This window comes from Anas acuta, chromosome 7 (assembly GCF_963932015.1).
Source record: "Anas acuta chromosome 7, bAnaAcu1.1, whole genome shotgun sequence".
Lineage (NCBI taxonomy): Eukaryota > Metazoa > Chordata > Aves > Anseriformes > Anatidae > Anas > Anas acuta.
This window is the reverse complement of record NC_088985.1, coordinates 7,268,200-7,284,944: the sequence shown is the minus strand read 5'-3', so window position 1 is coordinate 7,284,944 and position 16,745 is coordinate 7,268,200. Positions and strand designations below refer to the sequence as shown.

The following is a 16,745-nucleotide window of genomic DNA, read 5'->3' as shown; positions in this document are numbered from 1 at the left end:
AGAGCTCTGTTTTGAAGAGCCTTATGTACATCACATGCCATGACCAGAAAATCCCCCATTAGATTTACAGCAGGAAATAAGCAAGAAGCCTTTTCATGAGGAAGAGAGCTGGGAGCTGGGATTGGCAGTGCAGAAGACCTTAAATTTCTCAAAGCAGAAGATGCCATTAAAAGCATATGTATAAACAGTCCTCTACTTTAATAGATAACATCATTGTTTTTATTTGGTTGCTTTTGAGTACCCATTACTGCCTAATACTATGCTTATAGGAACGAGATCAGAATCTGCTGTCAGGTCCCTGGGCAGAGCAGTCTCTCATTTAACTCTAAATTCTCCTGATAGGAAAATACGGCATGGAGATTTTCAAAGCTCCTGGCTCCCAATGGGCCCAGGTCTAGGACTGTGGACCTGCAGTCTGGAGCAAATTGTGGGAGAGGTCTTCAAACCAGAAGACCACTTTAAATCTAAAGCCATCTAAAGCCAGCATCAGAATGGAAAGCTCTCAGAGATGAGACTGGCCTGTGCAATTGTCTTGATTAATAGGTGGGCCTGCACCTGTAGAAGTGTGCCAGACACATGAGGGATGGTGGGTGTAGAGAAAAACAAATTGGAGAATTAAAGCAGCTAAGGAACTTTGTCCTCTGCATGTTGTCTATTGCAGCAGGCGAACTGAAGTCAGGAAACTGAGGCTGAATTTACCAAAAGTGTAAAGTGAAAGTGCTTAGGAAGTACTTGTTACAGCTTTTGCAGCATCTTAGCTGTCTTACTCCACTGTAGCTCTATGCCCTTGAAAAAAAATGACACCTCTGAATGTTTACAGGAAATTCCGTGCTCAGCCAGCTAAAACATTTGAACATTTTTGCACCTTCTGTTACCTGCTGTTCTGCTTCTCACGTGCCCCAGCCGTGGGCATGTTACTTAGCAGGATCACGTCTGAGCCCATTCCTAGTAGAAGACCCCTGTGCACCAAGCACAAAGCAGCCAAAGCAGGCATCTTGGTACTAACAATAACCATAAGCAAAGCATTGCCCAGCAGTGCCCTTTCCTGGCTCCTCGAGAAGTCCATGGTCACTGAAGGTGGCTGGGAGTAACTTCAATGAGGAAAGAAAGCAGTCCTTAATTTGAACGTTGCCAGCATGAGCATCCAGCTTGAACAGTGCTGCCCTACATGACAATTGGGAGGTTTCCACAGTGCAGCGTTTTGCTCAGATTGTTTAAGGCTGTAATTTATCACTTACGTTAGTCCTTTGAAGTTTATTAAGCATAAAACCTAAACTTTCCAGAGCAGGGGAAAACTCAACCCTAGGCTTTGTTAGAATAACAATTGTTTCAGGGAATGTCAACTTGAAACGTGGGAGGGCACAACTGCTAATTGCCAGGGAGTTCTGATCCACTGCAGAGGGAGAATTGGATAAAGCTGGGCAAATATTTATGTAAATACTATTATTCCAAACAGCCTAGAGGAGATAGACACCGAAAAAGGTCCAGTGATTTCAGAGGGATTCCCCTTTCACCTTAAAGATGGATATGTTTAGTGTTGTTCCAGCTTGAGTGTTGACTCTGGATTCAGCTCACAGTTGATGAGACTTGGGCTCTAAGGTTACCACGTTCCTTCTGAAAATGTCTGCTGTGCTTCTTAGTAACATGGGTGCATTTAAAAAAGGGGGCTCGCAGTAGTCCTCTTGTGGACGAATCCTTTGCTTTATTTTATATCTCTTGCACAACATCACTGTACTCAGCCAAAGATGAGTCCTGGACAAAGCTTTGCCAGCCAGCCAGGCTGTGCTTACCAGGGGTCAGAGCACAGCCCCAGATTGGCTTTGAGCGTCTTTGTTCCCTTAGCCTGTGAGGCTGCCAGAAAATATTTAATAGAAAGCCCCTTGCAATAGTCCACAGAGGATCCATGATTTTGAGGAACTAAGAAGAGGTAAGGGCTTCCTGGCCATGCCTTGTCCCCTCTACCTGTCCCAAAGACCAAAGACACAAAGGTGTGGGAGGCAGGACCAGAGCTAGCTTTCCATCCAGGCATTCCTCCACAGCAGGGGGCTTGGTCCAATGCTTTTTTGACCTTTCAGGTTGCAGAAGGAGCATCTGTTCATATTCCCAGGAGGCAGTGTTCTTTATGGCTCATTAGGACTCCAGTTCTTCCATCCCTTTAGGAAAAGTAATAGACCAAGGTGTGGGCAGCCTGGGGAAGAAGCAGCGTAAAAACTTAAGTGAGAGAACTGAGACTTAAAGTGAGCCTTTTCCTCAGATGAGTGTTTAGCTTTTATTTAAATAATTAATTTGTGGAGAATTTAGCCTTGAATTTCAGTTTTTCTGTTGCATCCATGTTCTTTGGGTTTGTTACAGAAGACAGAAAATGAAACAGTTGAATACGGTCAGCCCATTTTGCCTTGAATGAGCTTTAAGATAAAATACTCCCTTTCTTCAGAGTATTTAGAAGTCCAAAAAAAGGTACTAGTAGTGGGTTGGAGGAGGTGCTGATGTTTTCTGAGGAAATCTGTGCAAACAACAAGCTTGGAATTGTAACATTATCAAGTGCTAAGTCTCCAGCCATCCTTTTGGCTTCAGAGAATGATTTCTGCAAAGCAAGGATGTTCCTTTTTTATAGAGCAAAACAGAAATACCTCTTGCCCAGTAATATTTAATGACAGTAGCTATCTCCCCTTGTTTAGATTAAAATTACAGGCCTCAGATTGCAAGTTGTAATATTTGTTTTCTTCTGATTGCTGCCTTTAGCTCCTCAGTAAACGCCATTGACTGCTCTGTGGGTAACTCCAAAGAAGCCTCCAGGGCTGAATATATTAAAATCCACAGCATTCCACAGAAAATTACAAAATTCTCCCCAAATTGCCCCCACAATTTTCCACTGGCCTTCTTTATGAGCTGCAGGCAAAGGAGGGTGATCTGTTGTGCTTGTCCTATTCCTGTTTTTCTTCCTGTTTTAAATATAGCGGAATATATAAAATAATGAAGTGGTATTCAGAAACAATTCTTTTGCCAGGTCTTCCATCTGTTATTCTGTATAATCCTAATTTCTGTACAAAAAAACAGAGCCATGGTATGCAACTCAATATGTTACAAGATGTTTATTTTCATCAGCATGGTCCAATAAAGTACATAGCTCAAATATTAACATTGGAGTATGTTAAGATTTCATTACTATTTGATCTATATATTTTACTGACATAAATGGATAAAAATAAACAGCTTGTAACATATAGAGTTACAGACTATGCTTTTATGGATTTATAGAATTCTGTGGTGGATTTGGGTTTTGCAGCAGATTTATTTTCTCTAATTTAGTTAAAATAACTACGTAATCATTATTTGTGCTGAGTATGGTTCTAGCTTCATTTTCATAATTCACCGTGGGATTTGTCTGCAAAACTTCTGATGGTTAATGACCCTGTATTGATTGAGATTCTCTTTTGTGAGACCGGATTGCTTGTGACTTGATAATGAATCAGTCAGATCACTCCATTTTAGAGAGAGAGAAAATAGGCATAGTGTTAACTTACAAAAAGAAAAAAAAAGGAAAAAACGACACCCAAAGCTCTGCGCGCTCTATATATTCTGTAGGGGCTTTTATAGTGCTTGTAGTACATGCTGTTCTGGAAGTGTCACACATGCATTTGTTGTTGTGAACTCAAACGCTGTAGAATCTGTAAAGATGCAAGATTAAATTTTCCATTGCCATTTTTACAGATAACAGCCCGTCGACAATGGAAACATATTTATGATGAATTAGGTGGTAACCCTGGAAGCACAAGTGCTGCTACATGTACTCGCAGACATTATGAAAGGTAAGATAACAAATCTGAAATGCTTGTTTAATAATGAAAAAATTAATTTGGAGAGCCTTCAAAGCGTTTTATAAAGAATTAGAGAAAGAGAGAGAGAGGATTCTTAAAGATATAGTAAATATTCCCCCAACAGTTTAGTCAGATAATCCATTGTAATTTAAACCAGAGTGTGCGTCTTCGGTGACTAAACAAATAAAATAAGAATCTGATTTTTCTTTGGTACATATCTTAATTTTTACAGCAGTTTTCTCAGTAAAGAAGCCAAAAAATAGAGCAAAGCATACTCAAGGAGAAATGAGGAACGACAGCTAATTGATGCAAACACTTGTCTTTTGTCGTTTTTTAGGAATACCAATTAAGCAAATTGTGGTTGTGATCAAAATAACGGGGCGGCCCACAATGCAGGGTGCTGTTAATGTTGTAGGTCATGCAGAGCATTGCATTCCTCTTCTTCACTGCATTCCTTCCCTCCTCCCTGCCTGCAAGCTGCTGCCAAGCACTCTTTCTCTGCAGCCATTGTTGCTGGTCAGAACTGTTGATTTCTTATTCTTCGCATGTAGATAATAACTTCCAGGGCTTGTGAAGCCAACACACATTGAATAAAATACTGGAGCTGGAATGTTGTTTTAGTTTGCTTTGGTTTTTAGAAACAACTCTTTTTTTTTTTTTTTTTTTGTAAGACAAGCGAATGTTAATAAAAGCTCTGCAATTTCAGGCTCAGATAAGGAAAGTCCAATCTCTTGTTTCTGGGCATAAGCCAGTTACTGTACTGAGCTCAGGATGAGGTTGTACTTGCCTGTGCAGAAGGTGGCACAGCAGAGCTGTGCGCGTTGGGCAGTTTTTCAGCCTCTTTTTGTGCCTTACATGTTGGGCATTCCAAGGGAGACACTGCCCTTGTCGTGGAGGGTTGGTTAACAGCCCTCATTTACAGGAGGCATCTCCACCACAAGGGTGAACAAAGAAATTGCATCAAATGCACCAAAACAGTTAGAGTTAGAAGCTTTCCAGAGATCGAGCCAAGCAGCAGAGCAAATTGTGTGCGTTGCTGTACACGTCAGACGGGGTTTTCCCTGCCGTTGCATTGCTGACAAATGTTAAAGATTGCTGTAATTGACTCATCAGATTGTGGGTATTCGGCTCTTCCCCTCTGTTATTACAGCCCCGGTAGGCTCAAGGCTTTCTCTTGCACCCAAGCCAGTTGATTGGTTTGAAGCTGGTAGTCTGGGTCTTCCCTCACCAGACATGCTGTGCAAAATACTTCTCAGAGGAGACCCAGGCACACGCGAGAGTTGGGGCTCTGCGGGTTTGGGTCGCGACTCGGGCTCTGTAATGAAATCCGAGATTCACTGAGAGAGCAAGTCTCTTGTAGCAGTGGAAAACTAAATGAGCCGTTCACAAATACTCCATGAACCCTTCTCTCTTTCTTCTGCTTTCATGCTAGTGGTTTATTATTTTACATGCAAAACCCTGGAATTGCATTCTTCTTTGATGCGCAGAGGCTCCTCCATGTGACTTAGTTACTTAGGGATGTACTACAAAGTCCATTACACTCACTAGAAAAGCTCAGCAGACTCACCATGACTTGAGAGTTCAGCAGCCTTTCCCAGCTACCCAAAACCAATTCTGCTTGCCCCAAGCCAGTCTGAGGGAGGACACAACTATAGTTGGTGGTTAGGATGGGTCTTAAGACACCAAAGAGCTCAAATGTGAGCCATTGGGTTCCAGAGCCACTGTGTAATTCTGGGTTCAGTCTGATACAAGGCAGGACCTATTTTTCAGGTCTTTCTGGCAGGCTGTCATAGGACGGCATTTGGAGAAAAAGTCTTGTGGGATTTTTTACATCAACCCTGAGCTAACCTAAAATATGCTTTTCCAAATCTGGTCTGAAAAACGAAAACATGTATAGAAAGAAAAAACTCAGTGACTGGTCCAATTTCTAGATTTCTAGCGTTAGACACTTTTTTCCACCATGGGAAAGCTGTATTAAGCCTCAGACTTGGAAAAAAGTAAATTAAATTGTCATGGTTTGTTTCAGCTGGTAATTCTAACTACAGCACCTGTAAATGTAATGTTCATTTATAGCCGAAGTGCTCAGATGACATTTAATCTAAAACTAGAACTGCAGCACAGGAATACACATTCATGATTCAGGACACACGTACATTTTCTAACTTGAAGGTGAGCTGTAAAGCTAAACTGGAAATTGAATTAAGCTGGGAAGTAAATGCTGAATAAACCTCATGATTTTTCCTTTCTGAATCCCACGGGCCTTTCCTTGCTTACCGGAGGCAGAACACGAGGTTCCCTGGCGTCACCAGTACCGCTGCTGTTTGGCTTAGCCTTGCCATTTGTCTCTACAACTAGATGTCAGGGGCAGCCGTGTTGAGATAACTAGCTTCTTTCCAACATGACAGAGAAGCTACCAGCTGCTTACACTGGCTTGAGCATACCACGGCTGCATAGCTGGTGCGACCTTTCAATGACATCGTTAGGATGCTGCGGAGCAAAATGGCACGTGCCCTCCTCTGCTTGTAACTTCTAAAAAGGCAGGATATGGCTGCAACCCCCCGGTACCAAGGTGGCAAACACTAAAGCAGAGCCAGAAGCAGAGGAGTCAGGGCATGGCCAGATCTGCAGGGGCTGCTCTGCTCCCCCTCCAGCACCCAGGCGGGGAGGAGAGGCTGGGTGCTGCAGGTGGGCAGAGCGCCTGGGTCAGCGAGGCGATGGCTTTGTTTCTCTCCTAAAGGGGAAAGGAAGATTTTGTGTGCACTGTCAGCTGATTCGTTTCATGAAGTACAGTTTGGGTTTCCAGTAAGTGGTTTCATTTTAAAACAAGGCGAGGTTGCCAGTTTTTCAGTAAGTGTTGTTTGTATATTAGTTAGACAACTTTTGTTTTATTAATGAGTATAATAATGAAAGTGCAGGTTGCTGAGTGGAAGCAATGGGTGTTTTTATTTAAAGCATAGCAGGAATCACATAGTGCCAATGAATGCGTTATTGTCACTGTAGGCATGGCTGGTCTGAACCTGCCTCAGATTGGGTTATTTCACATAGGCCCAAGCACTTCATAAAAATGTCTTTGTCAGCCTAGTTTCCCTTCCAAACCTATTCATCTCTGTCAGTTTTTAATATTAGTACCAGGCTCTTGGCTATAGTCCATTAGTACTGTACTTAATTGCTCGTGTTACAGATGATTACCAATATAAAAAGCATTAATGTTTCCCCATCGCAGGGCTGTTGCTCTCTACATGATTCAGACTGTACAGAGCTTATGCGTTGTTGTTGTTTTGGTCATTAACTTTCTTTGTTTGTGCTCCTCTCCGTGCAGTCACCTTGCCCAGTCATGCAGCGTAGGGGCGTGAGCGGCTGGTGTTGGCTGGTTCGGGCCGAGCCTTTCCTGGGAAGCGGCGAGGTCCTTGTCAGTGCCCTGCATCTCTATGTTGTCAGGAAACCCTCAGAAACGGCTACTTTTCTGCGAAGCACCCTTCTCCCCGCCGCCTTCCCCTAATAATGCAGATGTGGTTTTCACATGCAGGGGTTGAGGTTTCTTTCGCTTTTACACAAAACACATGATCAGCAGCTTTACTTATCCTGCGTAAACGATAGGCTGTGTTTCTGCAATGCTGGTGACGTTGTCGTTAGGGATTTTTCATAAATATCACACCTCCACCCCCTCAAAAAAAAAACCATCAACAAAAATCCACCACCGACTTGCTATTTCACAAGGTATAAGAAGTTCCAAATAAAGCTCACTGAACAAAACAAAAATGTGAGCTGTGGCCTGCTGGGGCCTTTTCTGCCTCAAAGCCTGGCCGCATTTCATCTCTGCTTCCTCCGAAGCAAGCCCCGCTCACTCGGCAGCCCCAAGCGACCCGGCCGGGGCTGGGGATGCGGGGTGCGCTGCGGCGTGTGGTGCTGCCCCACAGCCACCTGGCCGGCAGATGTGTCACCTTGGAAGGGGCCACACGCTCCCAGGATTTGGAAGCAAGCAGGTAGGGTGTCTTGTGCAGCTCAGAGCCCCTTCTGCCGTTTTTCTGTCGTAACCGCTCACATAAATATTACACATTATCAGAAACACAAGGCAGGTCAAAGTCAGTCCCTTACATGGTTTCCTTGTAACAACCGTAAAGTTTCTCTACCCTAAGGATATTGTGAAGTAATTCAATATGCAAGAGTGTCCTGCGTTCCACACAAACGCTGCTTGGTTTTGTTAGTGTTTGGATAACTTTGGTAGAGTATAAGCATTTTGGTGGAATTTTGTAGGAAATAGCAGCCAGCCTTTTAGAGGGGAGAAAAAATAAGATTCTGTTATATACATGCAAATGCGTATGGTTGTCTTTTAATACACAGTATAATTAATAGAAGGTTTTGGTTTACAATGTTAAGTGTGAAAACATCCTCAGGCAAAAATTAATCAAGTGTTATGTCATCCTGTAAACTACAGCTAGCTCTTTGTTTGACCCAAAAAATTTTGCCAAGCAGTAGTTTATTCATGTCATACTAACTTGATTGTTTTATTTTTGTCTTCACCCCACTTTCCTGTCCCCCACCCCCCACTTCAACTAGTCACAGACTCCCAGAAAACTTTGCAAGTTTCAAATTGTCTCAATAGTTTTCCATCAAGCATGAATTTAAGCCTGAAGATAGATGAGGTGTCTGTCCTCTTTTCCTTCTTTTCCTTTTCGTTTTTTTTTTTTTTTTTTGATAAATAACAAGAGGTTTCTACTTATGATTTTCTGCCCTCAGGGCTTTATCATTAAGATTAAATAACTGTACTCTCAAGCATACCACTGAACAAACATCTTTTCAATTATGTGAGTAACAGATGCTGTAACAAAGGAACTATTGAAAATTCAGAAAGCTTCCCCCCTCCCCAAAATTTAAAAAGTATCAGATGACAGAGGAATGTAATTGTTTACCATTAAAACAGATCCTTAACTGTCCATTCGAAACATCTGAGAGCATGCTGTTTTTTCAGAATTTCGTCAGGACTGGGTTTACGGCCCAGGAGACTTACTGGCCAGCACTGGAGTCACTGGGTAAGCGTGCTGGGCAACCCGGCGTTTCCCTCCAGTGACTACACCAATGGGCTCTCTCCATGGTTGAAATTGTTTCCCAGCCTTCCTTCCACCCAGGATTTTGTCCCAGCAGGACTGGGGCATGCAGTGTGCTACCCATGGCCCTGGGGTGGGTGTCAGCCAGGCAGAGAAGAGCTTCCCATCCGCGCACCCCCTGTACTGGTGTTAATCGGCTCTCAGTGGGCACTGCAGCCATGCACACGCGGGGTCCCAGCACTCCTAGCATCTGAGCTAGGTGTGCATCTTTGGTCAGCATCAGGCCAAGCATGTTGGTCCCTCTTGGTGACTCCACTTCGTGACAACCAGCAGTAGGGAATGGCTCTGCTAGTGGAGACATGGCCCATTTTCTTACTGGGAGCCGAGCAGTCCCAGGAGGGTGCTGTGCAATGGGAGATGTGCCTCTCCCCTCTGCAGGAGCAGCACCAGGGCTGAGGAGTAAGTTGTCCCCTCTCACATTCTTCAAGTCTGCTGGGAATCTCCACCTTGTATTTTACTGCAGGGCTTTGCTAACATGGCAGGGGCTGCTATGGTTAGCTCAGCTTTGTGCAGTGGAGATGTGGCTCTGAGCTCCCAGGCCAGGTCAGCAGGATTTCCCTCTGGGAGACCTGCACCCTGCCAGCAGTGCAAAATGACATCTGTAAGCTTGTCTTGAGCACAGGGGCTGGGCGTTGCAGTGTGTGCAGACTATTTTGCACTATTGGGCAAAATACATGACTGCCTGTAGATGGAAAATGGTGACTGTGGCTAAAACAGAGGCTTGTCGTGATTTTGGTAGGTGACTTGGGGAAGCTTCTTGGTCCCCATCACCCTTCCTTTGAGTCTTTCCCATGCAGTAAATCTGGGATGGTTGTTCATTTCCCCCTGCTGAGTCGTAGGATGGAGAGTGTCTGAGCTTCCATCACCTGGCTGTGCAGCTAAATCAACAGCTGTGTTTGTAATGTCACTAATTTCCAGTTTACTTAAAACTAAGTGTCTTTGAATTCTCTTACAGCAATGCAGTTCCCACCTTTCAGCAGCGAGCCATTCTCATTACCCACCAGCACTCCCAGTGGGCTGTGAGGAAAGTTGTTGATGAAAGGATGAAAGAGCCATTTCTTTAAGGAAGGAAAGTTCTTTGGGAACAAAATTGAACTCAGACATATTTTGCCTTTGCTGATAAAATACATGCCAGTTTTGTACTTCAGACAAATGCAAATAATCCTATTGCTATTATATTCTGCACAAAAGCATGCAAGGCTTGCTTTCGTAACCCTGGATTGTACAATGCAGCACGGGGAAATCAGGCTGGAGGAACACACTGCTTGATTTCCTCATTGTGTTTTATATTCCCAGTTCAGAAAATAGGCTGAGATCTTAGAGCTTGGGTTATTCCCCCACCTCTTCTCTGTGGGGAATTGGTCGCTGGTGCCCAGGAGAGCTGCCTGATGCTCCCGTCCATCCCCACCAGCTGATTGCTGTTGAAGGTGACTTGCTTCCTATGCTTGCGCCGACAGCATTGCCCCAAGATTTGTCCTTTTTAAAGAGCATCACTGCAAAAAAGAGAAGCCTTCTCTCGGGATCAGAGCTAGGGCATTCCTGCTGGTCCCTTCAAACAACTGAATGTTTTGCCACCAAGTTTCTAGGGGGAGAGAATGGGGCTTTTGCAACTGAGGTTACTAATTGGGGCCACCCTGCTCTGGGGGCAGTGTGGGGCTCTCCCTGGAGCCACCTTGGCTCGGTGGCCACTTGTCCAGGGCTGTTTTCAGACCCCTGGCTGCCGGCAGCTCTGCCCCGCTGTTCTCAAGGACCTAACAGACGGTTCCCGATCAAACTGGGCCAGCTCCAGCAATGCCTTCAGAGGAAGGAAGGAAGGAGCAAGACCCGCAGTGGCATAATGTGCCCAGGAGGGAGGTGTTTTCTGAACTCCTACCAGCAAGGTGATTTGTTCCCTGTCCCTTCTTAGTGTTCCTGAAACTCTAAGCATTTAGTGTTCTCATGATTTACATTAGCATCTAATCCTTGCGTAATCTCGCTAATCCCTTGGCCCCGAGATACCCACTGGCAGTGAGTTCCACGGGTTAACTGGTGGCTGTATTCATTTGGCGGAGCAGATTTAAGTCTTTTTCCATTCCCATTGCAAACAGCTTCCTTAACCTTCTTGCCAAGAATGGAAACGGGGCAGCGTCTCCCGAGTAATGGGCTTTGGTATTTTACGTCCTTCCAAGATTATTCTTGTGGCTGAGAGGCTCCCTTGCGCACTGTTTTGTGTTGGGCTTGGAGCCCTTGAGAAAGCAAGATGATGTCAATGGGAGACATGCCGGAATATTTTATTCTGCCAGAAAGCAAGCAAAAATAACCACTGAAACAAACAGTATAAAAATACTGCAGGGGTTGTGATGAACTGCCTCCTGCCCTCCTTCCCCCTGTGCAGCCCATGGAGAGAGTGCTGTGTCCTGGGCATATGGTTCCTCCCTGGCCCGAGCACCCCGCAATATCCACACACAGTGGGGAGAATTAGAGAGGAAACTGGCAGCCTTAACATTTAATTTCCTTCCTCTTTCTGGGTTGGTCAGATCCTTTGCATTATTGTGACTACTTTTTTTTATCATGTCTATAAATAGACGTGCTCTCATGTGTCCTGTGAAGCAGAGTTGGGCCAAAAAAGTCATTCGTTCTGCATAATCAATACATGAAAATGTAGTGCTTACTGGCTCAGATTAGACTTTGTATTGTTATTTCTATAGCTGGGAAAAAAATGTTGACTAATAAGGATTAAGGGCTTTTTTTTTTTTTTCCTTTTTATGAAATGCTAATGATGAAGACATGTTTGATATACTGTGAAATACATTTCTCTAATGTGAAGTTTCTGCTTTTTGTTGGGAAAGAGATTCAGTCCCTGGAGGATTTTAGAATTTGTAAATATAAAATTATCTGCTTCAGTGTTTTTTAAAAAAAGCTTGGCAGAAAGCCAGATTACTTACATTACTGTAATAGATTTGCTGACCTCTGACATCTGCTGCAGAGAAGTACATTGAATTTTTCATAATATCAGATGATGCAGATCTAAAAACTGAGTACACTCTGCACCATTATTTAATTCAGGACTTAGTAAAGCAAAATCTTTTTTTGAGTAGCAGTTTATACGTGATTAAACTTAATATTGCCGATTGTAATAAATCAGGATTAGTATAGTACTGATTTGTTAATCTAACTTGTATTGATTTTAAGTTGTCTTTATTTAAAAAAAAAAAAAGGACTCGCTTTTCACAGTGACTGAATTTAATAAGAAGCTCTGTGATAGCAAAGACTCCCCTACTGTTTCTGCTCTTGGCTGGAAAATGTTATTCTTGTATTATTCCAGGAAAAAAAAAAAAAAAAACTCATGCTGCTAAAAATCTGCTGCCTGTGGAAAGATTTTTTAATACACTCGTGCTTACATATTCTATTTATGTTAATTGACTTATAAATAATACATTTTATTAATCTTAATATTGGAATCTTGATCATGATAAAGACCCTTTTATTTGGTCTCCTCGCAGGCTTTACAAGTAAATATTCCTCAGCCCACAAAATACTGCCCCCCCATTTCCTTCTTCACCGGCACTTTGATGCCCCCCGCGGGAGGTGGCCGCGGCTGAGGGCGGCGCGGGCGTTGTGGCGAGCGGGGCACGTCCGAGGCGCTGGGGCACACGGCGGTGAGCGCTGCCTCTGCACTTCCTTGCGCAAAGATTGATTAAATCTTACCTGCGCTGCACATATTTGACAAAACCCTTGTGTTCTTTTCAGACATGTCACATTCTGCTAAACTATTTGGATAATAACGAATCACATTCTTCCTGCGTTGGGCAATATTGACCTTAACTTGGCTGCGCAGCGAGCGGTAATGGCATGCGAGCCGGGGCCTTAACTGTTCCGAGAGCTGCGTTAGCTTTATTACCCTTGTGCTATAAAAACTTCTAATAATCAAATGATAAGATCATATCCTGTGGGTAATTGTGTTGTACCGTGACAGGATAACCGAAAAAACATTCAGTGAAAATCGTAACCAGCGGAAGTCTCGACGCGCAGCAGCAGTTGCTGGTGTGGTTGGCCTTCGCGCGCACCTTCTCACCGGGATTCCCCCGCCGCCCCCAGCAGCCCCCCAAAACGGTCTTTGCGGCACGCGGGCCTCGCTGGAAGCGAGGAGGGAGCGCTCCTAGAACAAGCTATCATTGTGTTTTGATTCAGTTTTACCTTAGTCATGCCTCCTTCCAGATACAAGAAACATTTAATTCCAGATTTCCTGCTGCTGGCTCCAGGCCTTTGACCGGCGATGTGAAATGTATTTTTACTGCTGTCGTACTGCCAACTGCTGAGCTCAGTGAAAAATAGCTAAAATGAAAATGTTGTACTCCCACGTGAACTCTTCGGATCAGAAAAGGAAATTTAAGGCACGGTCGCTAATTAGCGCCAAAGCTAATGAGTCCTGGTGAGGTGCACCACAAGGAGGAGGAGCCACCGTGCCGCAGCACCCCACGAGGCGAGGCTGGGTGGGAGGCCCGCCAGCCGCCTGCCGCCCATCGCCGCGGCTGTGGGGCTCGGCACACGGCCTCCTCACAGCGAGGGCCACCGGTGGGCCGTGGGCCGGGGGCCGTGGACCGTGGGCCATGGGCCGGGGCAGCCTCCTCGCCTGCTGACGGGATGCGGGCATTCGTAACGGGCAGTGGGTTCCCATGGAAACAAAACAGAGTCAAACAGTCCCCTCGCAGCGCGAGCAGGGATTGTCATAAAACGTGCTTTTATTAAAAGAGGTTTTAAATATTTAACACGTGGCAGGGCGACGTCGATGTAGCCCGGTGTGAAACCCGGCCTCGCCTCCAGCGAGGTCCGGAGCACTGTGTGCAGCGCGGGGAGGTATCCGGTGCTTTTACGAATATTTGTGCTCTGAGAGTGAAATTTAGCAGCCTCAAGTATGAACAAGATTATTTTTTTCTGATTCTGCTTAGTTATGCTTTTTATTATATAAACATTAACTGTAATATTACAGTGGGAAGCAGGTATTTGGCAACTACATATTATTTTGCTAAGTTTGCATAGAGGGAGCAGTTTCCAGTTTTAGCAGCTGTAACATGTTTAAACTCAGTTTGTAATGGGATCTGAAGATGAATATTCCCTGTGGGCTCTGCTTAGCTTCATTACTGGAGCCCTGCCAAATTCAGGGCTAGAAAGTATTATTCACGCCTCTTTGCACATACCATGTCAGAGCATGCTCAGTTAATGAATTTTGTTTCTAATATAGCATAAATTAGGTTTATATTTTAACATAATTTATGTTGTATTTTATTAAAATGTAAAATATTATGATCACGAGCAATCTAATTTCTGCTCTCTTAAGCCCAAACTGTGTTTGAACATCTAAGTATGTAAATCAAAATTGCATGCTTAGGAACTGATTCTAGGATAACAAACGAATATCTGAACCAAAGAGGTTTCTGCCTTGGAGTCTTAGATTAAAGATAATTACGGATTCCTGGTATTTGAACAGATTTATGTTGTTTATAAGCAAAGTACATTTTCTTCATAGAGTCAACTTGTCTTTTTTTTTTTAAACAAATTATGTTTGCTGTATTAAAGTTCATATTTTTAAAGTCTCAGTCTTGTATTAATCCCACAGTGAGTCATTAATCATACCAAATGCATTATAAAAACTTTAATCACTGAAGTTGAAACTGAGATTGTAATGCAATCCATCCCTTTTAATTATATCAGTTATTTTTCCTTTCAGATCAAGAATTGCAAAGGGAAAACAGATAGATTAAAACTCAAAGTGTTTGATGCTTTTGGGGGAGGATATTTTTTCTGTTTGTGTTTCTTTCTTTTTTAAAGCGATTTGGTATGCTTTGTGGAGGCAAGTTCCACAGCTCAAAATTCCTTCACTTTTAACTCTTTTCCTCCGTCGTTCTTTCCTGTAAAAGATAAGACTCATTTGATAAGGCAGGGACCATGGTGACTGTCACTTTGCGCATGTGTTTGGAAGGGTCCGGGTGGGCTGGTGCTGAGCACGCTGTGTGCTGTGCCTGCCGTTGCAGGTTCTGCACTCTGATGTCTTCTACCCAGTTTCTGGCAGTTACCCTTGCACTCAGGGAAACCTCCAGCCTGGGAACTGTGTAGCTGTTATCAGGTTGGCTCTGGCCTTGGAGGTGTTTTCCTGGGGTTTGCTGCATGCTTTTAAGGGTAGGGAGGAGAAATAAAAGCAAATGGTTGCTGTTTTTTGTTGTTGTTGTTGTTGTTTTTTTTAATCAGTCTGAAACATAGTGGCTCATATCATCATCTTTACAAATTGGTGTAGCCGCATAAACCACTGCAGCCTTACTGACAACTGAGACACACCAACTCCATGGAATTTACGCCACATGATAATCTTGCCAAATAAATTGATTTATCATACTTGGATTTGTACATGTAGAGTTTACAGTGTTGCTTTTATGCCATGGAAGAAAATAGATTTATTAAGTAAACCGCTCGTAGTAGATACATTTTTTTCTTTGCTAGAATGGCAAAACCTGATCAATTATTTGTTCCTTAATCCCCTAGATTAATCCTGCCGTATGAAAGATTTATTAAAGGAGAGGAAGATAAGCCACTGCCTCCAGTGAAACCTCGAAAACAGGATAACAGTTCCCAGGAGGGTGAAGTGAAAACAAAAGTGTCTGGAACAAAACGCATCAAAAATGAAAACCAAAAGAGCAAGAAAGAAAAAGATAATGCACAGAAACCCCAAGATGCATCTGAGGTTGGTTGCTTTCCCGCTTTTCAACTTTTCAATTAAAAATGTGCAGCTTTAATCACTCAAAATACAATGATAAAATGCGTAATCTAAACTGGAGGATTCCAACCAGTTGGCCTTTGAGTTTGTTCAGCAATGGAAGTTTCATTTATTGTGGTACTGTTTGTGTTGTGATTTCACTGGGCTCCAAACAGCCACCAGTTAACTTCTTATTGCCTGACAGTGATGGCAGAAGACCAAGCTCTGGATGTAACAAGTATCATTTCTGCTCATTGTATTATACAGTGGTCACCACGAAAAGATCAGCAGCTGCCAAAAGGAAACCACACAACTACCACAGTTATTTCCTAATCTAAGTATAGGGTACAGGAACCCTAATACTGCTGATAATGCTGTGGTAACTGTTGGATATAGCTGGTTTTTCTAGTGGTAACCTCTGGATCAGTGTTTCCGTGCTTACAGATGTATGTACATGTCCACCAAAAGGATATCACTCCCCAGGATTTTTATTATGTTATACTGAATCTCGCTTTAGACTCAAAGGTTGGAGTTTGAGGGAAGCCTTAACTGAGACCGATGTCTCTCTCACATACCACAGCTGCTTTTCAGCTGAGATAGGTTCCTGTGCTGTCACCTGCTTCACATGGGCAGGCCCCGTTTTCCAGATAGAGCCACATTGTGTGCACCCATAGGACAGCTCTCATAAAATAGTATTTGTGTTCACAGCCCATGATTAGATAGATCAGTGGGATTCACATTTGTCTGCAGGTAAGGGCAAGTTTCATGTTCAGTGGTATAAAACCAGTGGGTTTTTTGCTGCCATGTTTCTTAAGCACTTCTTTTGCCCATCTGAGCCATTCTGTCCTGTGCCCTCCATGCACCCATGTGTGAGTGAGGCAGTGAAGCTTCTTGCACACAACCCATGTGCAAGATTCTGCTTTTCCTGTCTCGGTCTGCCAGGACTGAGTATTTAAAGAATGTCTAGACACACGATGTGCCTGGCAGACTACAGCTGCTCCTTTGCCTTCATTGTCATCTGGCAGGTACATAAGTCCTGTTTCTAAACCAGCTTGGAAATTAGTATTGAGTTAGCTACCAACAACCATCCTTCTT

General features: G+C 43.6%; 1 protein-coding gene and 1 long non-coding RNA gene across 7 annotated transcripts in view; one reads left to right on the top strand and one right to left on the bottom strand.

Moving 5' to 3' along the window:
- Positions 1 to 16,745, top strand: part of ARID5B (AT-rich interaction domain 5B) — a 114,750-nt gene that overhangs the window by 89,556 nt on the left and 8,449 nt on the right. For all 6 annotated transcript variants that reach the window (XM_068689306.1, XM_068689307.1, XM_068689305.1 and 3 more), the window contains 2 exons: positions 3,712 to 3,809; positions 15,440 to 15,638. In XM_068689306.1, coding sequence (XP_068545407.1) covers positions 3,712 to 3,809; positions 15,440 to 15,638 — 297 coding nt within the window. The remainder of the gene's footprint in view (positions 1 to 3,711; positions 3,810 to 15,439; positions 15,639 to 16,745) is intronic.
- On the bottom strand, positions 8,461 to 15,175 carry LOC137859849 (uncharacterized). Its single transcript, XR_011098598.1, has 2 exons — positions 13,100 to 15,175; positions 8,461 to 11,198 (listed from the first exon to the last, which is right to left on the bottom strand). It is a non-coding gene; the product is annotated as an uncharacterized lncRNA (long non-coding RNA).